The 15927-nt window shown below is 35.1% G+C and overlaps 1 protein-coding gene across 6 annotated transcripts in view; it reads right to left on the reverse strand.

The window, feature by feature from the left end:
- Nucleotides 1-577: 577 nt before the first annotated feature.
- TMEM117 (transmembrane protein 117) overlaps nucleotides 578-15927 on the reverse strand; it is a 185708-nt gene continuing 170358 nt past the window's right edge. For all 6 annotated transcript variants that reach the window (XM_043966604.1, XM_043966601.1, XM_043966602.1 and 3 more), the window contains 2 exons: nucleotides 10581-10710; nucleotides 578-3176 (listed from right to left, as the gene is read on the reverse strand). In XM_043966604.1, the coding sequence (XP_043822539.1) occupies nucleotides 2521-3176; nucleotides 10581-10710 (786 nt within the window). In that variant the 3' untranslated portion in view covers nucleotides 578-2520. The remainder of the gene's footprint in view (nucleotides 3177-10580; nucleotides 10711-15927) is intronic.

Below are 15927 nucleotides of genomic sequence, written 5' to 3' on the forward strand. Positions count from 1 at the left end.
CCCTACCACAAACTTCCATCAATTTCCCCCATAACAATATAAAAGCTAAAATAATCTGCAGAAGGAAGGCTGGTTCCAACTGCTTAGTAAATAGCATTTTTGTTGTTTTGTTTTGTTTTGCAGGGTAATGAGGGTTAAGTGACTTGCCCAGGGTCATACAGCTAAGTATCAAGTGTATGAGGCTGGATTTGAACTCAGGTCATCCTGAATCCAAGGCCAGTGGATCCACTAGCTGTCCCAGTAAATAACATTTTTAAAATAACAGATAATAAGTACATAATTCTATTATGCATGTTAATTTCAGAATATTGGAAGCTTAAAAGAACATTAACCAAAAGATTGAGAGTAAAATAGTCATAAAGACAAAAACCAGCACCAATAGTATTTGACCAGAAATTGTTTTAGTCTACTAAGTGATTTTTCTGAAGATTATAGAACCACAATTTTTGGAACTAAATTAGAGGCAAGTTAGAACTTCCTGGTTTCTCAAGTTTTTGTTTTTAGTGGATTATTTCAATACACTCTGGTGAAACTGCGGTTTCATCGAACTCCTGGAATGAACACACAAAAGCTCCCAGTCATTCATGGGAATTTATTTATTCATGTGCAAAGTTTTATTTTCAAAAGAAAAATTTTAAAAGACAGGAAAAGTCATTAACCCTTTGTTTCTTCCAGTCTCTGTCTCTGTCTCTCTCTCTCTCCTATACAATCTTTTATTGCATGATTTTTGGAGGACTTTGTTATCTCAGGGTTGTCGTCTGTTTTCACAAACAGGAAATAACATGGTTTGTTTGTGGGGTTTTTTAAAAACACACGTTGTGGGTTGTACAATTGGAACTTCTTTTCCTTGGCACTGTAGTTATACATAAGTGATAAAACTATACCAAGTAGCAATTTACCTTTCATTATCAAAACCAAAATTAGGTATTATATCTAATTACAATGAATGAATGGAGAAAGTCATTCTCATACGAAGTGACCTTTGTTGGGTTAATATTTATTAGCTTTTATATCTATGTTTTGTTTGGCGGTCTGCCAATAAAAATTAAAATCATGCTTTTCTGCAGTCCAACTATTAAAGCTACCTACTGTGTGGAGTTGAGTAGGTAACAAAGATATCTATTTGAAATAATAGCCCCAGAAACCATTATTATGACATTTGACTACATCAGTTTCCTGATCAGATCTCTAATGCTGGTCAAAAAAATTTTATTAAGGAAAAAAATAGAACTATTCTATACTTCATTGGGTATCCGAAATTGGATGACTCACATACATCTTAAATGCAATATATTCAAAACTGAACTCAATATATTCTTCCTCTGCTGCTCCCCCTTCCCATCTTTACTACTACTGAGAAGGATACCACCATCCTCCCAGTTACCCAAGCTCAAAACCTAGGTATGAGGCTTAACTTTTCATTCTGTTTCACTTCCCATATCCAATCTGTTGCCAAGTCCTGTCAATATTACCTTCACAACATGTTTCTTATCTTCCTATATACCTTTATTGTCTTTGATACTTACACCTCTCTGAGTTCTATTTACCGTATTTTTAAAGTATTGCAATAGCCTTTGGGTTTGTCTCCCTGCCTCAAGTTTCTCCCTATCCCAGTCCATGCTCTCACTTGGCTGTCAAAAAAGTATGGGTGTAATCACATCACTCCTAGTCAACAAACTCCTATTGATCCTTATTGATTCCAGGATTGAGTATAAAATCCCCTGTTGGGCATTCAAAATCAACTTGGACCCTTCCTACTTTACTGATCCCACATATTCTGAGAAAAAGTGACAATGGCTTCTTTGCTATAACCTTCCATTTCACCCAGCTCCAAGCACTTTCACTGGCTGTTCTCCATGCCCAGAATTACCTCCCCTCATCTCCATCTCCTGACTTTTTGGTGTCCTTCAAGTCCCAGCTAACATCCCACCTCCTATAAAGAGCCTTCCTGATCCTCTTCAATCCTTTAGTGACTTCCTTTTGTTAATTAACTCTTAATTTGTCCTGTATATTTGTTTGTACAATTGTTTGCATGTTGTCTCCTCCATTGGACTGTGAGCTCCTTGACAGCAGAGACTATTTGTTGTTGTTGCTGTTTTTTACTTATCTTTGCATCTCCGGTGCTTAGCACAGTGCCTGGAACACAGTAGGCACTTAATGTATGCTTGTTGACTAACTGACAGTCAAAAACAGTTTGACGTCTCAAGGCACCACTATGGTAGAACTTTACACTTTTGAATAATCACCTAGTAGTTTACTACTCTGTAAAGTCAACATGGCAATAATTAGCTTGTGCAATTGTGAGAAGCAATCTCTAGAGGACTGTTGGATACATAGGAGGCACATTATCATAATACAAATAGAAAATAATGAGTTCTAGAAAGAGCATGTTGAGCACCTTTTTGGCCTAGGTTATATTTCTCCATCTAATGCTACATAAACCTTATGTACAAAAGGACAGAGTGAGCCTTAAAGGTATATTCTTGTGTGCATTTCTTTGCCTTCTGGGATAGGGTGTCATCACTGGATTGAGTTTGTGGGTGTACATTCAGTCATTACAGGTTCTGGGTTTGGTTCTGTTGTGCCACATGGGTCATTCAAGTGCAAGTTCAAGTTTTCTGAAGTCAAGCTGGAAGAATTGTAGATAATTTCATTGAAATCTGACTTGATGTACACTAAAGGGGAATTATTCAAGGGACACTCAACTGAGGCTTGGGTATTTTCTCGAGTCATTCCCATATCTTTGCTTTGTTCTGAAGGTGATTTCCTTTTCATTCGTGTGTAACTTTTATCTTGGTTCTCCATGCCTTGTTCACTTTTCAAAAATCTCCCAAAGAACCAGATGAAAAAGCCAAACCACACAAAAGCTATCAAGCTTGGAACAAAAGCCAGACATTTGACATCGAGACTTGCTCCTATGTATCTGCTATGCAAGAACATATCTCCCTCTGCATAGGTTCTATTAGTCCGAGGGTTAGTGTTATTAGATCTCCATTCCCAAGATAGCTTGGTTCTATTCAAATCCTTTAAGCTTTCTTCATCTTCCACTGTATAAATCTTCTGTCCAGGGCCAATATACTGTCCATACTCATGTGGCTTATAAAATATTTGGTTCTTCCACATATTAAGGTCCAAAATCAGGACAAGGAAAATGATGCCATAGTTAAACCATTTACCTGTTTAAAAAAATCCAAATTAATAAAAGAATCACAAAATATATTTTAGTCATAGACTTAAAAGGAAATTCAGAAGCCATCTAATTAATATTGTACCAGAAAGGGAATTCTCTCCACACATTGTAGACATGTAGTCATTCAAAGTCTGCTTAATGATACCTTGTGATATAAAACTATTCCCCATTATACCCCATTCCATTCTACTGAGAAATCTTGAAGATCATGGGATGCACAAATTAGCAGACTGATGAGAAGTCACTCCATACATACTAATGGAAAACCTGGTCAACACTCCTTTTTTTTTTTTCCTCCTCTGACTTCAACTTTATTGTTCTTTCCCCAACACAATTTTCTTAATTATATGAAAGCAACTAAAGAATGTACAAATACTTTCAAGTTGACTTCCCTCAAAGAACACAAACCAAAAAATAAATCTCTCTCTCTCTCTCTTTTTCAGGGCAATGCAGGTTAAGTGACTTGCCCAGGGTCACACAGCCAGCAAGTGTCAAGTGTCTGAGGCCAGACCCGAACTCAGGTCCTCTTGAATCCAGGACCAGTGCTTCATCCACTGCACCACCTAGCTGCCCCAAAATAAATCTCTTAAACATGCAATCACATAGTTCAAAACTTCTCTTCCTTTCAGTATTTTATATACTTTCTGTATATATTAAAAAGTTTTATACAAATCATAGAGTTTGAAGAGTGTTTTGAAACTCTTGATTAACAATTAAATAATTTAGGAAACAAAATGGAGCCATTTTCACCAATTTCCAATGGCTAGGAAGAAAAACATTTCTGCAATGCTCTCTTGCCCCCAACTCTATTTTTTTAAATCCTATCCAACTTTCAAGGCTAAACTAAAACACCATTTTTTCCTTAAAGCTTTCATTGACTCCTACTTAAAAATGATCTTCCCTTTCTCTAGTCACCCACACTGAAAAACAGAGTCAACACTCCTTTTAAACAAATAGTCATAGAGGACAGTGATACTATTGCAAAGGCAATCTACTATAATGATTTATTGCTAATAAGTAAATAACTCAGACTCCCTGATGAGCAAGCTGAGATTAATAATTGGTGAGAATGATTTATTCATTTTAGCAGCTCCCTAGGCCAAAGTCTGCTAGGCAACTGGTGACACAAAGGACAGAATTCTGGGCCTGGAGTTAGGAAGACCCAAGTATTTTTGAAGAGTTTAGCATAATGCCTAGCACATAGTAGGCACTATATAAATATTTGTTTCCTTCCTTTCTCTTCTCCTCAATCCCTAATAATCAGTAATACAGTCTGCTTGACTCATTTCAAGCAATAATTTCAAAGGAAGATGACTTTACATACTGTACCTTAAGAACTAATAACACTGTTAGGGGGTCTGGACCTTCTACAAACTCAAGTTTAGGAAGGCAGGACTATAATTCTGATGAGGATTATAATCTACTGGCACTAGCATTGGCACAGGACAGATAGGTCAGCAAGTCTCTTTCCTCTATTTTGTTGATGAAAGTGTCCAGAAATATACATTTTCCACTTAAGACTGCTTTGTCTACATCTCAATAGTTTTACCCTTTTCTCTGATTAAATTATTTTGTTTTTATGATTTATTCTTTGACTCACTCATTCCTTAGGATACTATTTTAAAGATCATAGCTGTTTCCATTTAAATTTAAGTCCAGAATTTCTTAAAATTCTATTTTCTAATTATAATTTTTCTTCTTTTACAGACAATAAAGAATTGCTTAATATTTTGGATTTTCTATAATTGCTTATGATGTTTTTATGTACTTACACAGGGCCAGTTTTTGTAAAGATTCCATGCAACAATGAGAAATACACATATTTATGATTCCCATTAAACAACTGGAAGTTTATACCTACCTTTTCTAAAATTCTAGTCATGCCCTTAACTTTTCTACTGTTTATATTTGTATTAAAACTGTATAGGTCTAAAAGGGGTATATTGTTGAAGTACCCCCAAATTATTTTTTTTACTATTTTTCCTTATACTACAGTTGCCTTTTTCTTTTCTTTTCTTTTCTTTTTTGTGGGGCAATGAGGGTTAAATGACTTGCCCAGGGTCACAGAGCTAGTAAGTGTCAAGTATCTGAGGCTAGATTTGAACTCAGATCCTCCTGAATCCAGGGCTGGTGCTTTATCCACTATGCCACCTAGCTGCCCTGTCTTTTTCTTAAATATTCAGATTCTATGTCATTCAGATATATATATATATATGTATATATATATATATATATACACACATATAAAATCTGTGTATATATATAATTAGTATTTTATTTTTTCCTATTATTATCTATGATACCTTTAAGCATAATGTAGTTTCCCCACTTATCTCTTTTAACCAAGTCTATTTTTATTATAGCCTTGTCAGACAATGATTGTTACTCCTGCTTTTCTAAAAATTCATCTGAGGCATAATATATTCTACTATTCTTCTTCTAGCATATTCTATGTGGATCTTTTATGTCTCAAGTGTGTTTACCGTACACAATATTTTTGGGGGGATTCTGCTTTCTACAGGAGGAGCTACCCTCCTCCATTTTATGTGTGGGCTCATGAGTTTAATACATTTAAAGTTATATTTGTTAATTGTATTTTTATTCTGAACATGTTCTATTATAGTATAGAAAACAAACTCTTTATTCCTACAAACACACACACACAAATGCACACACACCCCATTCCTTGGGGTTGGGGGTGGGGGTGAGAAGAAGAGAATGGGAACAATATTAGTAATATAAAATTTCAGTGGTTTGATCCAAGACCCAGATCACCCTTTATAATCAATCCTCCATAGCTAAGAAATGTTTTGCTTGTCATTGTTTCCTCCCTTCCCTTCCTCTACCCTCTCTTTTAAATCAAGTTTGTCATTTTTCTTGTCCTTATTTCCATTTTAAACTCAATGTATTTCTATACTAAACTCTTTATGTGTGTCTGTGGTTGTGTGGTCCACTTTCTTTTGCCCAATTCATAAGAGTGGGGTTCTTGGGATATAGAATGTTACTACTCCCACTTGCAGGTTTATTTCACATAGGGCATAGGATGAATATCCTTTAATATCCTGGAGAAAACTCCTAATGGTATTCTTCTAGGAAGGACAAAAATGCTCCTCAGAGCATGCAAAAAAGAGAACAAAACAATACCCATAACCTACATTGTCTCCTAGAAAGAACAGAAGACAAATAACCTTAACACCATAATAGGAAATAATAGAAGTGCTTGAAACTTGTGAATATGGAAAATGAAATGCTAATTGAAAGAATTCTTACATTGCCTCCAGGAAAAAATCACATCCAGTATCTTTGCCAAGAAAACCCCAAATGAGGTCACAAAGATTTAGACAAACTGAAAAATGACAAAATTAACAAGAAGAAAAAAATTGACCTTTAAAGAAATAAAGGTCTGAATATTCCTAACGAAAAAGATTACAGCTGTGTAGAAACTTTTTAGTTCAAACAGGAGTCAAGAGAAACAAAGTCTTTATACTTGTCAAATACAAGTTACTATATTTATTTGCTGCTACAAATTGTATGTCTACTCTTCCATTCATCCACCTTCCAATTTCATAGCCAGTACCAGACAGTTTTGATAATTACTGGTACTGCTAAACATCCTTCCATTTTTTATTAGTTTCTTTGATATTCTTGACTTTTTGTTCTGCCAAATGAATTTTATTATTTTTTCTAATTTGTTAAAATCATTTTTTGGTAATTTAATCGTCATTTTTATTATATTGACCTTGCCCACTGATGAACAATGCATATTTCTCCAATTATTTAAATCTGATGCTATTTGTAGAAAAAGTTTTTTCTAATTTTGTTTATATAGTTCCTGAGATTGTTTTGGCAGGTATTTTATACTACATGGAGTTATTTTAAATGGGGTATCTTTTACTATCTTTTCTTGTAGGACTTTTTTGTGATATGTAAGACTTGGTTGATGATTTACGTGGATTTATTTCACATCCTGTTACTTTGCTGAAATTATTAATTGTTTTAACTAACTTTTTAGTTGAGTCTTTGGGATTTTTCAAATATATCACTGTATCTGCAAAATGTATACGGTATAATTTAAAATCACATTTAAACAGCCAGGAAATAACTAGTTACTGATATGGGGGGGGGATTTCTGAATCAAATGGGTATAGTCACACCACTTATTTACTTGTTTTTTGGGGGCAATGAGGGTTAAGTGACTTGCCCAGGGTCACACATCTAGTAAGTGTCAAGTGCCTGAGGCTGTATTTGAACTCAGGTCCTCCTGAATCCAGGGCCAGTGCTTTATCCACTGCTCCACCTAGCTGCCCCCACACCACTTATTTATCATAAAGACTTGGATTCAAGTCCCACACATACTAAACACTTACTGGCTAACCCTGGTATCCCTGGGCAAGTCACTTCTCTGGTCCTGGGTTTTTTCACATGTAACATAAGAGCACTGAACTAGATTTTAAAATCTTTTTCTTTTCTTATTTCTGCTCACCTCTATATTTGAAGTCATTTACTTGAGAGCATAATTCTTCTCTTGATTTTCACACTCACTCTTTTTTTTTTTTGGGAGTTTGGAGCTATTAGTTTGGAGGTCTCCTGGTAAGGCAACTGTGTGTCTTCATTTATTGGGTTATATATAGCATCAAGTTTTAGATGCTATTTCCAATAAGTCTTATATATTTGTACTAAAATAGAAATTTTCCAAAGCATTCTATAGATATATTGCAGTCTTTTGCATTTTCCTTATTTGCAATGATAAATAGTCCCTTCTTCCAGGGTCTTGATATGTATTATTAGAGTTAAGTTCTAATTAATAATTACTGAATGTACTGAACATTATACTGTGGCAAAGATACCACAGGTTTTTAGGATTCTGGTTTCAAAAGAGGGTGGTGAATCCTCTCTGCAAATAGCCTAAATCAGTCTTGATAATGAGCAGAATTATCTCCATTCTGGCCCCTACCAAAATTGAGGCAGTCGTAATTTGAAAGTTGGAGCTAGCCATCTCTCTCCTTATACATCCCCATGAATGTACCATGACCCTCCTAATTGAAGGCACAGTGGCATTAGCAAATAAAGGAAGCAAGACTTCCTGCCTAACTTCAACACTGTGCTGTGTTAAGATTAGTATGTGGAAAAAAATCTCAAACATGTTGGTTGAAGAAAGGGTAAGAGTGTTTCATGTTTAATAACCACATATTGTGATATTTTACCTAATGAGAAAAATGTGGAGTTATTAGAATTCATTAACTCTAACAAAACAGAGATCTGAAGTTATTAGCATTTCAACATTTGTAGGTCATTCGGAAATTAGGATTCAGCTTCCTGATGAGACTGTTTAAGTACCCCGAGTCTATAATATTTCAATCTTACAGCACAGTGGGTAGAACATGTCAGGTAATTTTCCTTCCTTTGTGCCTGTTATCTAATAAAGTGAAAGCCTAAGTGAAAGTCTTTCATCCAGTCCTGCAAAATTATACCTGGCTTTTGTGAAAACAAAAACCTGGCCTTTTTTACCCCAGAGAAATCTGGGCAGGACAAAGGAAGATGGCAGAGGGAAGGTACAGTAACTACTCGGCAAAGATTCCAAACGTTCCTACCAGGAACTTTTGGAATATGTCCTAGGACATGTGTCAGTGTCTTATCCCAAATTGATTTAAAATTGTACAAAGTTAAAGGAGATCATGTCAAAGCTCATATTTTTCTCTACCATTCACATTTTGAAACCAAAGTCCCAGAAATCCCTTTCTCTTAAAGTCCTGCCTTGTGTCTCAACATTGTATGATCTGCCTTGCCTTGCCCAACTCAGTGAAGCAGGCTGACCTTGTAAAAATATTAAGTCAAAAGATTCTCAGTAGCAAAAGGTGTAGGTACTATGGCAGGAAATAATTGAGATATTCTGAGTTCCTTACAAACTTTTGAAAATATAATGATAGACAAATTATTTTTATCTCAAACTGAAGTCAGATATCTATTGCTTTTTATATAGAATATATGCTATAGATGTAATATGTGCGTATATGTATACATATATATGTATGTTCTGTAATACTAGCATTCCAAAATAATGAGCTTAACATTCTTACCAGCTTGTTTATTTCTTTTAACAATGAAACACATTTTCTTTCTCTACCCAGCATTTTGCCCTTGAACAGAGTATTCCTAACAGTTAAGATACTCAAAGTAAATAAATATTACTGAGATTATGGACTAGAATAACTTAAAAACAGAAAACAAAGATTCCCTATGTTGGCAAGAACAGATGTCCCAGGCAAAAGTCACCCAAGGGGAAGTGCTCATGCCATGTGTATTATGGCTGTTTGACAGGTCCATTTAATCATTACAGCAATTAAATGGGTATTCACAAACTGTGGCCTGCATGAAAATGACTGATTTATCCTAACATATATATTTCTATAGAATATGTATTATGTATGTTATCTAATATAGGGATAAATGATAGATAAGCTTTATTAACTTTGAATGTAAGTAAAAACTTGATGCATCATCACTATCCATGGGTTTATTCTCTACCTTAGAAATATTACCTTACACAGAAAAACAGAAAGCAGATTCTTGAGGAAGGCAAGAGTTCTATCAGTGTTCATTTTTGTTCTGCTTGGGCTATTTTAAACAACAGTACATATGTTGATATAAGTGCAGATTGCTTAAGTTCTCTAGCATGGGATCAGATACTCAATCATTGCCCTTAAAACATATATATATATATATATATAGGGGGCGGCTAGGTGGTGCAGTGGATAAAGCACTGGCCCTGGATTCAGGAGGACCTGAGTTCAAATATGGCCTCAGACACTTGACACTTACTAGCTGTGTGACCCTGGGCAAGTCACTTAACCCTCATTACCCCGCAAAACAAAACCAAAACCCAAAATCCCCCAAACCATACATACACATACATGCTCATGTGTGCACACACATGCATTATATGTGAACAGGAACAAATGCAGCCTGTTCTTTATTTGTGATCATTCAGCTCTCTGTGTTAAAAATTGGTATAAAACTTTATTTCAGACAGCCTAAGATTAGAATGACTTGTGTATCATGGAAGGCTATTATCATAAATTATACTAAGACAGAACAAGCAGAATGTATATAAAAATGAAAAAACCCATGAATTCAAATGAAAACTCTTAAAGGTTAATTTTTTTGTCTTTATCAGCAACATGTATTAAGGTGATAAGGAGTTACTAATTTCTTTACAGAGAAGTGGACTTGCTTAAAATTTAGTACATTCTTTTAATCTCATCAGTAACCAAAGAAGGGAAATGAAGAGAATGTGTGCTGAATAATACCTTGTGAAACAATTCATCTCTCATAAATAAATAGGACAATATATTCTGAAAGGTAACCAAATGTGTTCATTGAGGTTACACACCTGTTATATGGATTCGATATTCCTTCTTAAAGATCATCTGTAACAAAGGAATCTGGAACTGCATATGAGGTGTATGTAATCCAGGAAGATTTACATCAACATCCCCCATGAAATGTGGGAATTCCCAATCCTGTTAGAGAGAATTGACAAGAAATAAACATGTGATTTATTTCACCTCTACATCACAAGTACACAAAATTGCCTTGTCTAAAGAACCTGCTTTTAAGTCATTTAAAGATAAGAGAACTTTAAAAAAAAGACAGACAACTTTATGAAGTATTAATTTAAGTTGCGAGATGTCTGAAGCTATTTGCAAATTAAGTAACTGACATCCATTAGACTCTTTTCCCTCCAAAATTATCAGGAGAAACCATTGTGTCAAGATAATGGAATGTGATAGATGAGATTTAGCAAATACTCAGGAGTCCATGTGGAGATTAATTTAAACTGATTGAATTGGATAAGGTGACTGACTGCTGACTGGATTACTGGTTGACTTCTAGTTAACTTGATTCTAAGCACATCTGGCTGGTACTTAAGAAAGCATGGTTCTCAGAAGCTAACAACTTTGAACTTTGACCACCTTCGGGCCCAGTCAACCAATCAGCTTGAAGAACCTCCCATTTCTGAGAGGAGAACAGGAAGGAGGAAGTGGAGGCTGTGAGGGAGCTTCAAAATTCAGCTTCTTTGGCTTCGAGACAACACCGTGGTGGAGACAAGACTTCAGAAGGGGAGATTAGGAAAGCTAGGATTGCCAGGTTATAGGAATTCTGTTCTCAATCTTTCTTTTTCTTTTACTATCTTTCAATAAACCCTTAAAAACCTAAACTTGTTTATCAGTGATTTTAGTCAGTTTCCTCCCAAAACTGGGGGGACAGATTAGAACCAATGTGTAGAAATTTAAATTACACACCATATTACTGATAGCATAAGAATGATGCTTGGATTATTGATGTTTACTCCTTATATACTGGGGAATAATCTCCAGGAAAAAGAAAATTGAGTTCAAGTCCCATTCCTAAAAACATACTGGCTGGATAATGGTGGGCAAGTCACAGCTTCTCTGGGCCTGAATATAAAATGAGAGCATTGAATAGATGGCTTCTAAGGTACAATGATCCTATTTATTTATAATCCATTCTCTCCTTCTCTTTTCCTCTCCCCTGCAGGATTTGTGCCCCCTGCCTGCATCCCTTCCCCCCTTTTGCTCTTTCCTTTAAAACAGCATGATTCACTCTTCTCCTTCCTTTTTTTTTTTTTTTTAGTGAGGCAATGGGGGTTAAGTGACTTGCCCAGGGTCACAAAGCTAGTAAGTATCAAGTGTCTGAGCCCGCATTTGAACTCAGGTCCTCCTGACTCCAGGGCCGGCGCTCTATCCATTGCACCACCTAGCTGCCTTTCCTTTCTTTCCTACTATCTTTTACTGAAGACTCTTGAAGGTCTTGGTTGCAAAAGATATACTGTGGCTCTTTATTGGTACAAGAATAGGGAACTGGAAGCCTTTCAATTCTTGTTCTCTCCTTAGATATAGAAGCTAAAGCTGTAGTGTACTCCTAACTGGGGAAGGGGTTTTTTATATTTTTCTTTTCTTATTTCTATTCTCCTTTATAGTTGAAATCACGGCACAGTGGATAGAGTTCTGGGCCTGGAGTCACCAAGACTCATCTTCCTAAGTTCAAAACCAGCCTCAGACACTTATTACTGTATGACCTTGGGCAAGTCACTTAAGCCTGTTTGTGTGAGTTTCCTCATCTATAAAATGAGCCAGAGGAGGAAATGGCAAAACATTCCAATATCGTTGTCAAGAAAATTCCAAATGAGGCCATGAGCAATCAATTATGACTGAAAACGACTAAATGACAACTTCAGAGAATAATTCCTCTTTCCATTTTCTCTTTTTTTAGCTTTTCTTTTTTTTTTTTAAACTTCATATTTAGGGGTTTGGAGTTGTTAGTTTAGAGGCCTCCTGTCAAAGCAACTCATCAGGGTCTAGTAGAAGTATCTGTTTAAACTCTAATTTTATCCTTCTTGTGGGTATAAGTGTATCTCCTTTTTAGGGTTAGTGTTAAAGTGGAGTGTCTTAAGTTATAGAAGCTATTTTTGATAAGGCTTATGTTTATATTAAGCTAGAAATTTCCCAAAGTACTCCATGTATATTACAGTCCTAGGCATTTTCCTTCCATTCACTTACAAAAAGCCCCCTTCTTTCAGGGACTTGCATATGTGAGTTATTAGAATTGAGGTTTTTATTGATAATGATTTACTGAACATTGGCAAATGTTTCAGGATACTAGCTATGAGTTACCTTACATTTTCTTCAATTTTTTCAGCCCTTTGGTTTGAAAAAATTTCTTGCTATCTCATGGAGTCACTGATTTCTGTTTGATATATTCTAGTTTTTAGGGAATCTATTTCTTAGGCAAGTTTTATCAATTTTTCCTTCTAAATTAATTAATATCCTTACAATTATTTCCTCCAGACCTTTTATTTCATCTCTTGCTTCATGAAGGGGGGGAGGGGGTTAAATTAATTTGGAACTTATAGAAAATCCTTTTTTTCCTCCCCTTCCAGTTTCTTTGCAGTTGGTATGAATTTACTTGCTCCTTCATTTAGATGATCAAAGATCTACAATCAATTTTTAAAAAAAATACTGGTTGGTATTTTAAAAAATTTACTCATTTATCTCCAGTTTTAGTTCCTTAATTGGGGCTTTTCCTGAATTTGGGTCAGGTTCTACCCCATGCTATACTTTTGGATAAAGTGACTAGTCCTGTTTAGTCTCTCCATGGTCATCTGGGTTTTTGCACATATTTCTTCCCAGGGTTAGGGCCCTCTACATCTTCAAGATTCAGAAGACTGTATTTTTAGGGCACTCTTTCACATCTCAAAACTGATTGTGAGAAACCTCAGAGTCCCTTACTCTTGGCTGTCATCATCTGAGCACTGCAGTACAGTCCTGGCTGTTGTCTACTGGTTGAAGTATTCTGTTGAAGAGAGATTAAATTTGTTCTTTTTGGTCCTAGAGGTCAGAACTGAGAGCAGTGAAGTAGAAGTTGAAAAGATGTCCATTTAGGCTCGATGTAAGAAAAACCAAAAACTGCTGCTAAAATAGGTTGGTGTGCATGGGGGCCTTTCTACCATTAAACTTATTAGGGTATGTGTGGTATAGTGGTGTCTCTGGGTCACACAGTCTGGATATTTTAGTTACTTTCTTAGTCACTTTCACAGTACCATCTTTGGAACTTGTTTTTCAAAATGGTTGGACTATTCTAAGTTCTACTTAGAATGTAGTTTGCCTTTCTTTTCATAACTTAAAACTTTGGCAACTTTCATCTTTTGTCATCTTTGCTAATTTGTTGGATATGAAGTGAAAACTCAGGGTTATTTTGATTTGCATTTTCTCTTATTAATGATATGGAGCATTTTTTCTTATGGTTGCTAATAGTTTATAATTCTTTTGAGAATTGTTTATCTTTTCTTAGAATGTGAGCCCCTTATGATTAAAAATTGCTTCACTCATTCTGTTTGTGTTCCCAGAACCTAAATATAGTGGCTGGCAATGGAGATTACTTAATAAATACTTGTTGATGGATTGATTGACCATTTGGAGTGGAGAAACATAAATGGTTTTTGGTCTCACATATTTCTGCTATTTACCTATATAGCAAATCCTTATTCCACAATTAGCTATTTCAAATAAAAGCATTTCAATTTCATGCAAACCCAACTGTCTCTTTTGTCTTTTGTGATCATCTTTTCCCTTTGTTTGATTAAAAGTAAACACCTTGGGAACTGCCATGAAAGGTGACATGGTGAACATGATCTGGTTCTTCTCTATAATATTTTTATGGTATGATCTTTAATATTCAGGTCCTGTAGCCCTTTAAAATTGATTATGGTAGATAGAAGATTCCCAAAGCTAAAAAAGTGGAATGGATAAGAAAAAAAGATCTTTCTTCACATTTTACTAGAGACTGAGATGGGATGGTGTTCCACTTTTACCTTTGCCTCTTTTGGGGAAAGAAATTATCAAGCAAAGCCAAATGTACTGGTAACAAAAATGGTACTATGGCCTTCAGACATGATACATGATCTTCTACTTCTAGCTATAGACCTGCCTTAAATAGTAAAAGAAATAATAGGTTTGAAAAAACAGGTTCTTTGTCTTTTGGTTGCTTAGACTATTTTAAATTTTTTGCCATGTGAAAATGCTCCCCATTTAATTTTGGTAGTTAATTAGTAGTTTTTCTAGAGATATAATAGCCCATTTTCCTGTTAACATTCTTTTTTTTTTTTTTTTAGTGAGGCAATTAGAGTTAAGTGACTTGCCCAGGGTCACAGAGCTAGTAAGTGTTAAGTGTCTGAAACCAGATTTGAACTCAGGTACTCCTGACTCCAGGGCTGGTGCTCTATCCACTGCGCCACCTAGCTGCCCCTCCTGTTAACATTCTAATGCAATTTTTTAGAGTTGATATCAAGTTGGAAATAATTTTTTCTTAAAACAAAGTACTTCAGAATACCCCTTAAGTTCTAGTCTTATATCTATAAAATAACCTAGAGTAGAAAATACATAATGTTTTCATTTATTTTTACTGTTGCCTAAGTGTTTTCACTTACATTAGTGAGCAGTACATGATTATTCAAATTCATACATATTCATACAAACTTAGTCTCTACTAGAGGTTGCAGGCTCAGTTTTAGTGCCTGACATTTTATACATAATCAATAGTAAGATGTTTGGATAATAAGAATATGAGGAATATGATGAACTACAACATCAGACTAAAAGTGGGTAAACAAAGAAGTAGCAAATCAAATATTTAGGTATAACTTAACTGAATCACTTAAAAGGGTAAGCAGCCTATTTTTTTAAAATTGCTCACTCCATTCTAGTAAGAGTTCACAGAAAATACTTAAAATACAGGACACATCTGACTCTTTAGGTAAAAGGAAGCTCATTCTCATCAGCTGAATTTCCATTAGTTCAATACCAAATTGAAACCAGTTTGATTTTCAATTACTTCTATATCATTAGGTATTTTTCCCCATGAGCTTCACAGAAACATTAAAATTATAAAATGTAACCAAATAATAGAATTATAGTGTTGGGAAGAATCATAGAGGTCACTTAGTCATGGTTTAGAGAGAGGGAAACACTACTTTTGAAATTTAAAAAAACAACTTTGGTTTGAGTCTCAGGCTCTGACCTTTGCCAACTGATTTACCCAGGGCAATTCATTAAACTTTTCTGAATCTGTTTTTATCATTTATTAAATGGAATCATAGTATTTTCCACAAACTACTTCAAAGGACTATGGTAAAGAAAGCATTATACAAACTTTAAAGG

The sequence above is a fragment of the Dromiciops gliroides genome, chromosome 5, assembly GCF_019393635.1.
Source record: "Dromiciops gliroides isolate mDroGli1 chromosome 5, mDroGli1.pri, whole genome shotgun sequence".
Classification (NCBI taxonomy): domain Eukaryota; kingdom Metazoa; phylum Chordata; class Mammalia; order Microbiotheria; family Microbiotheriidae; genus Dromiciops; species Dromiciops gliroides.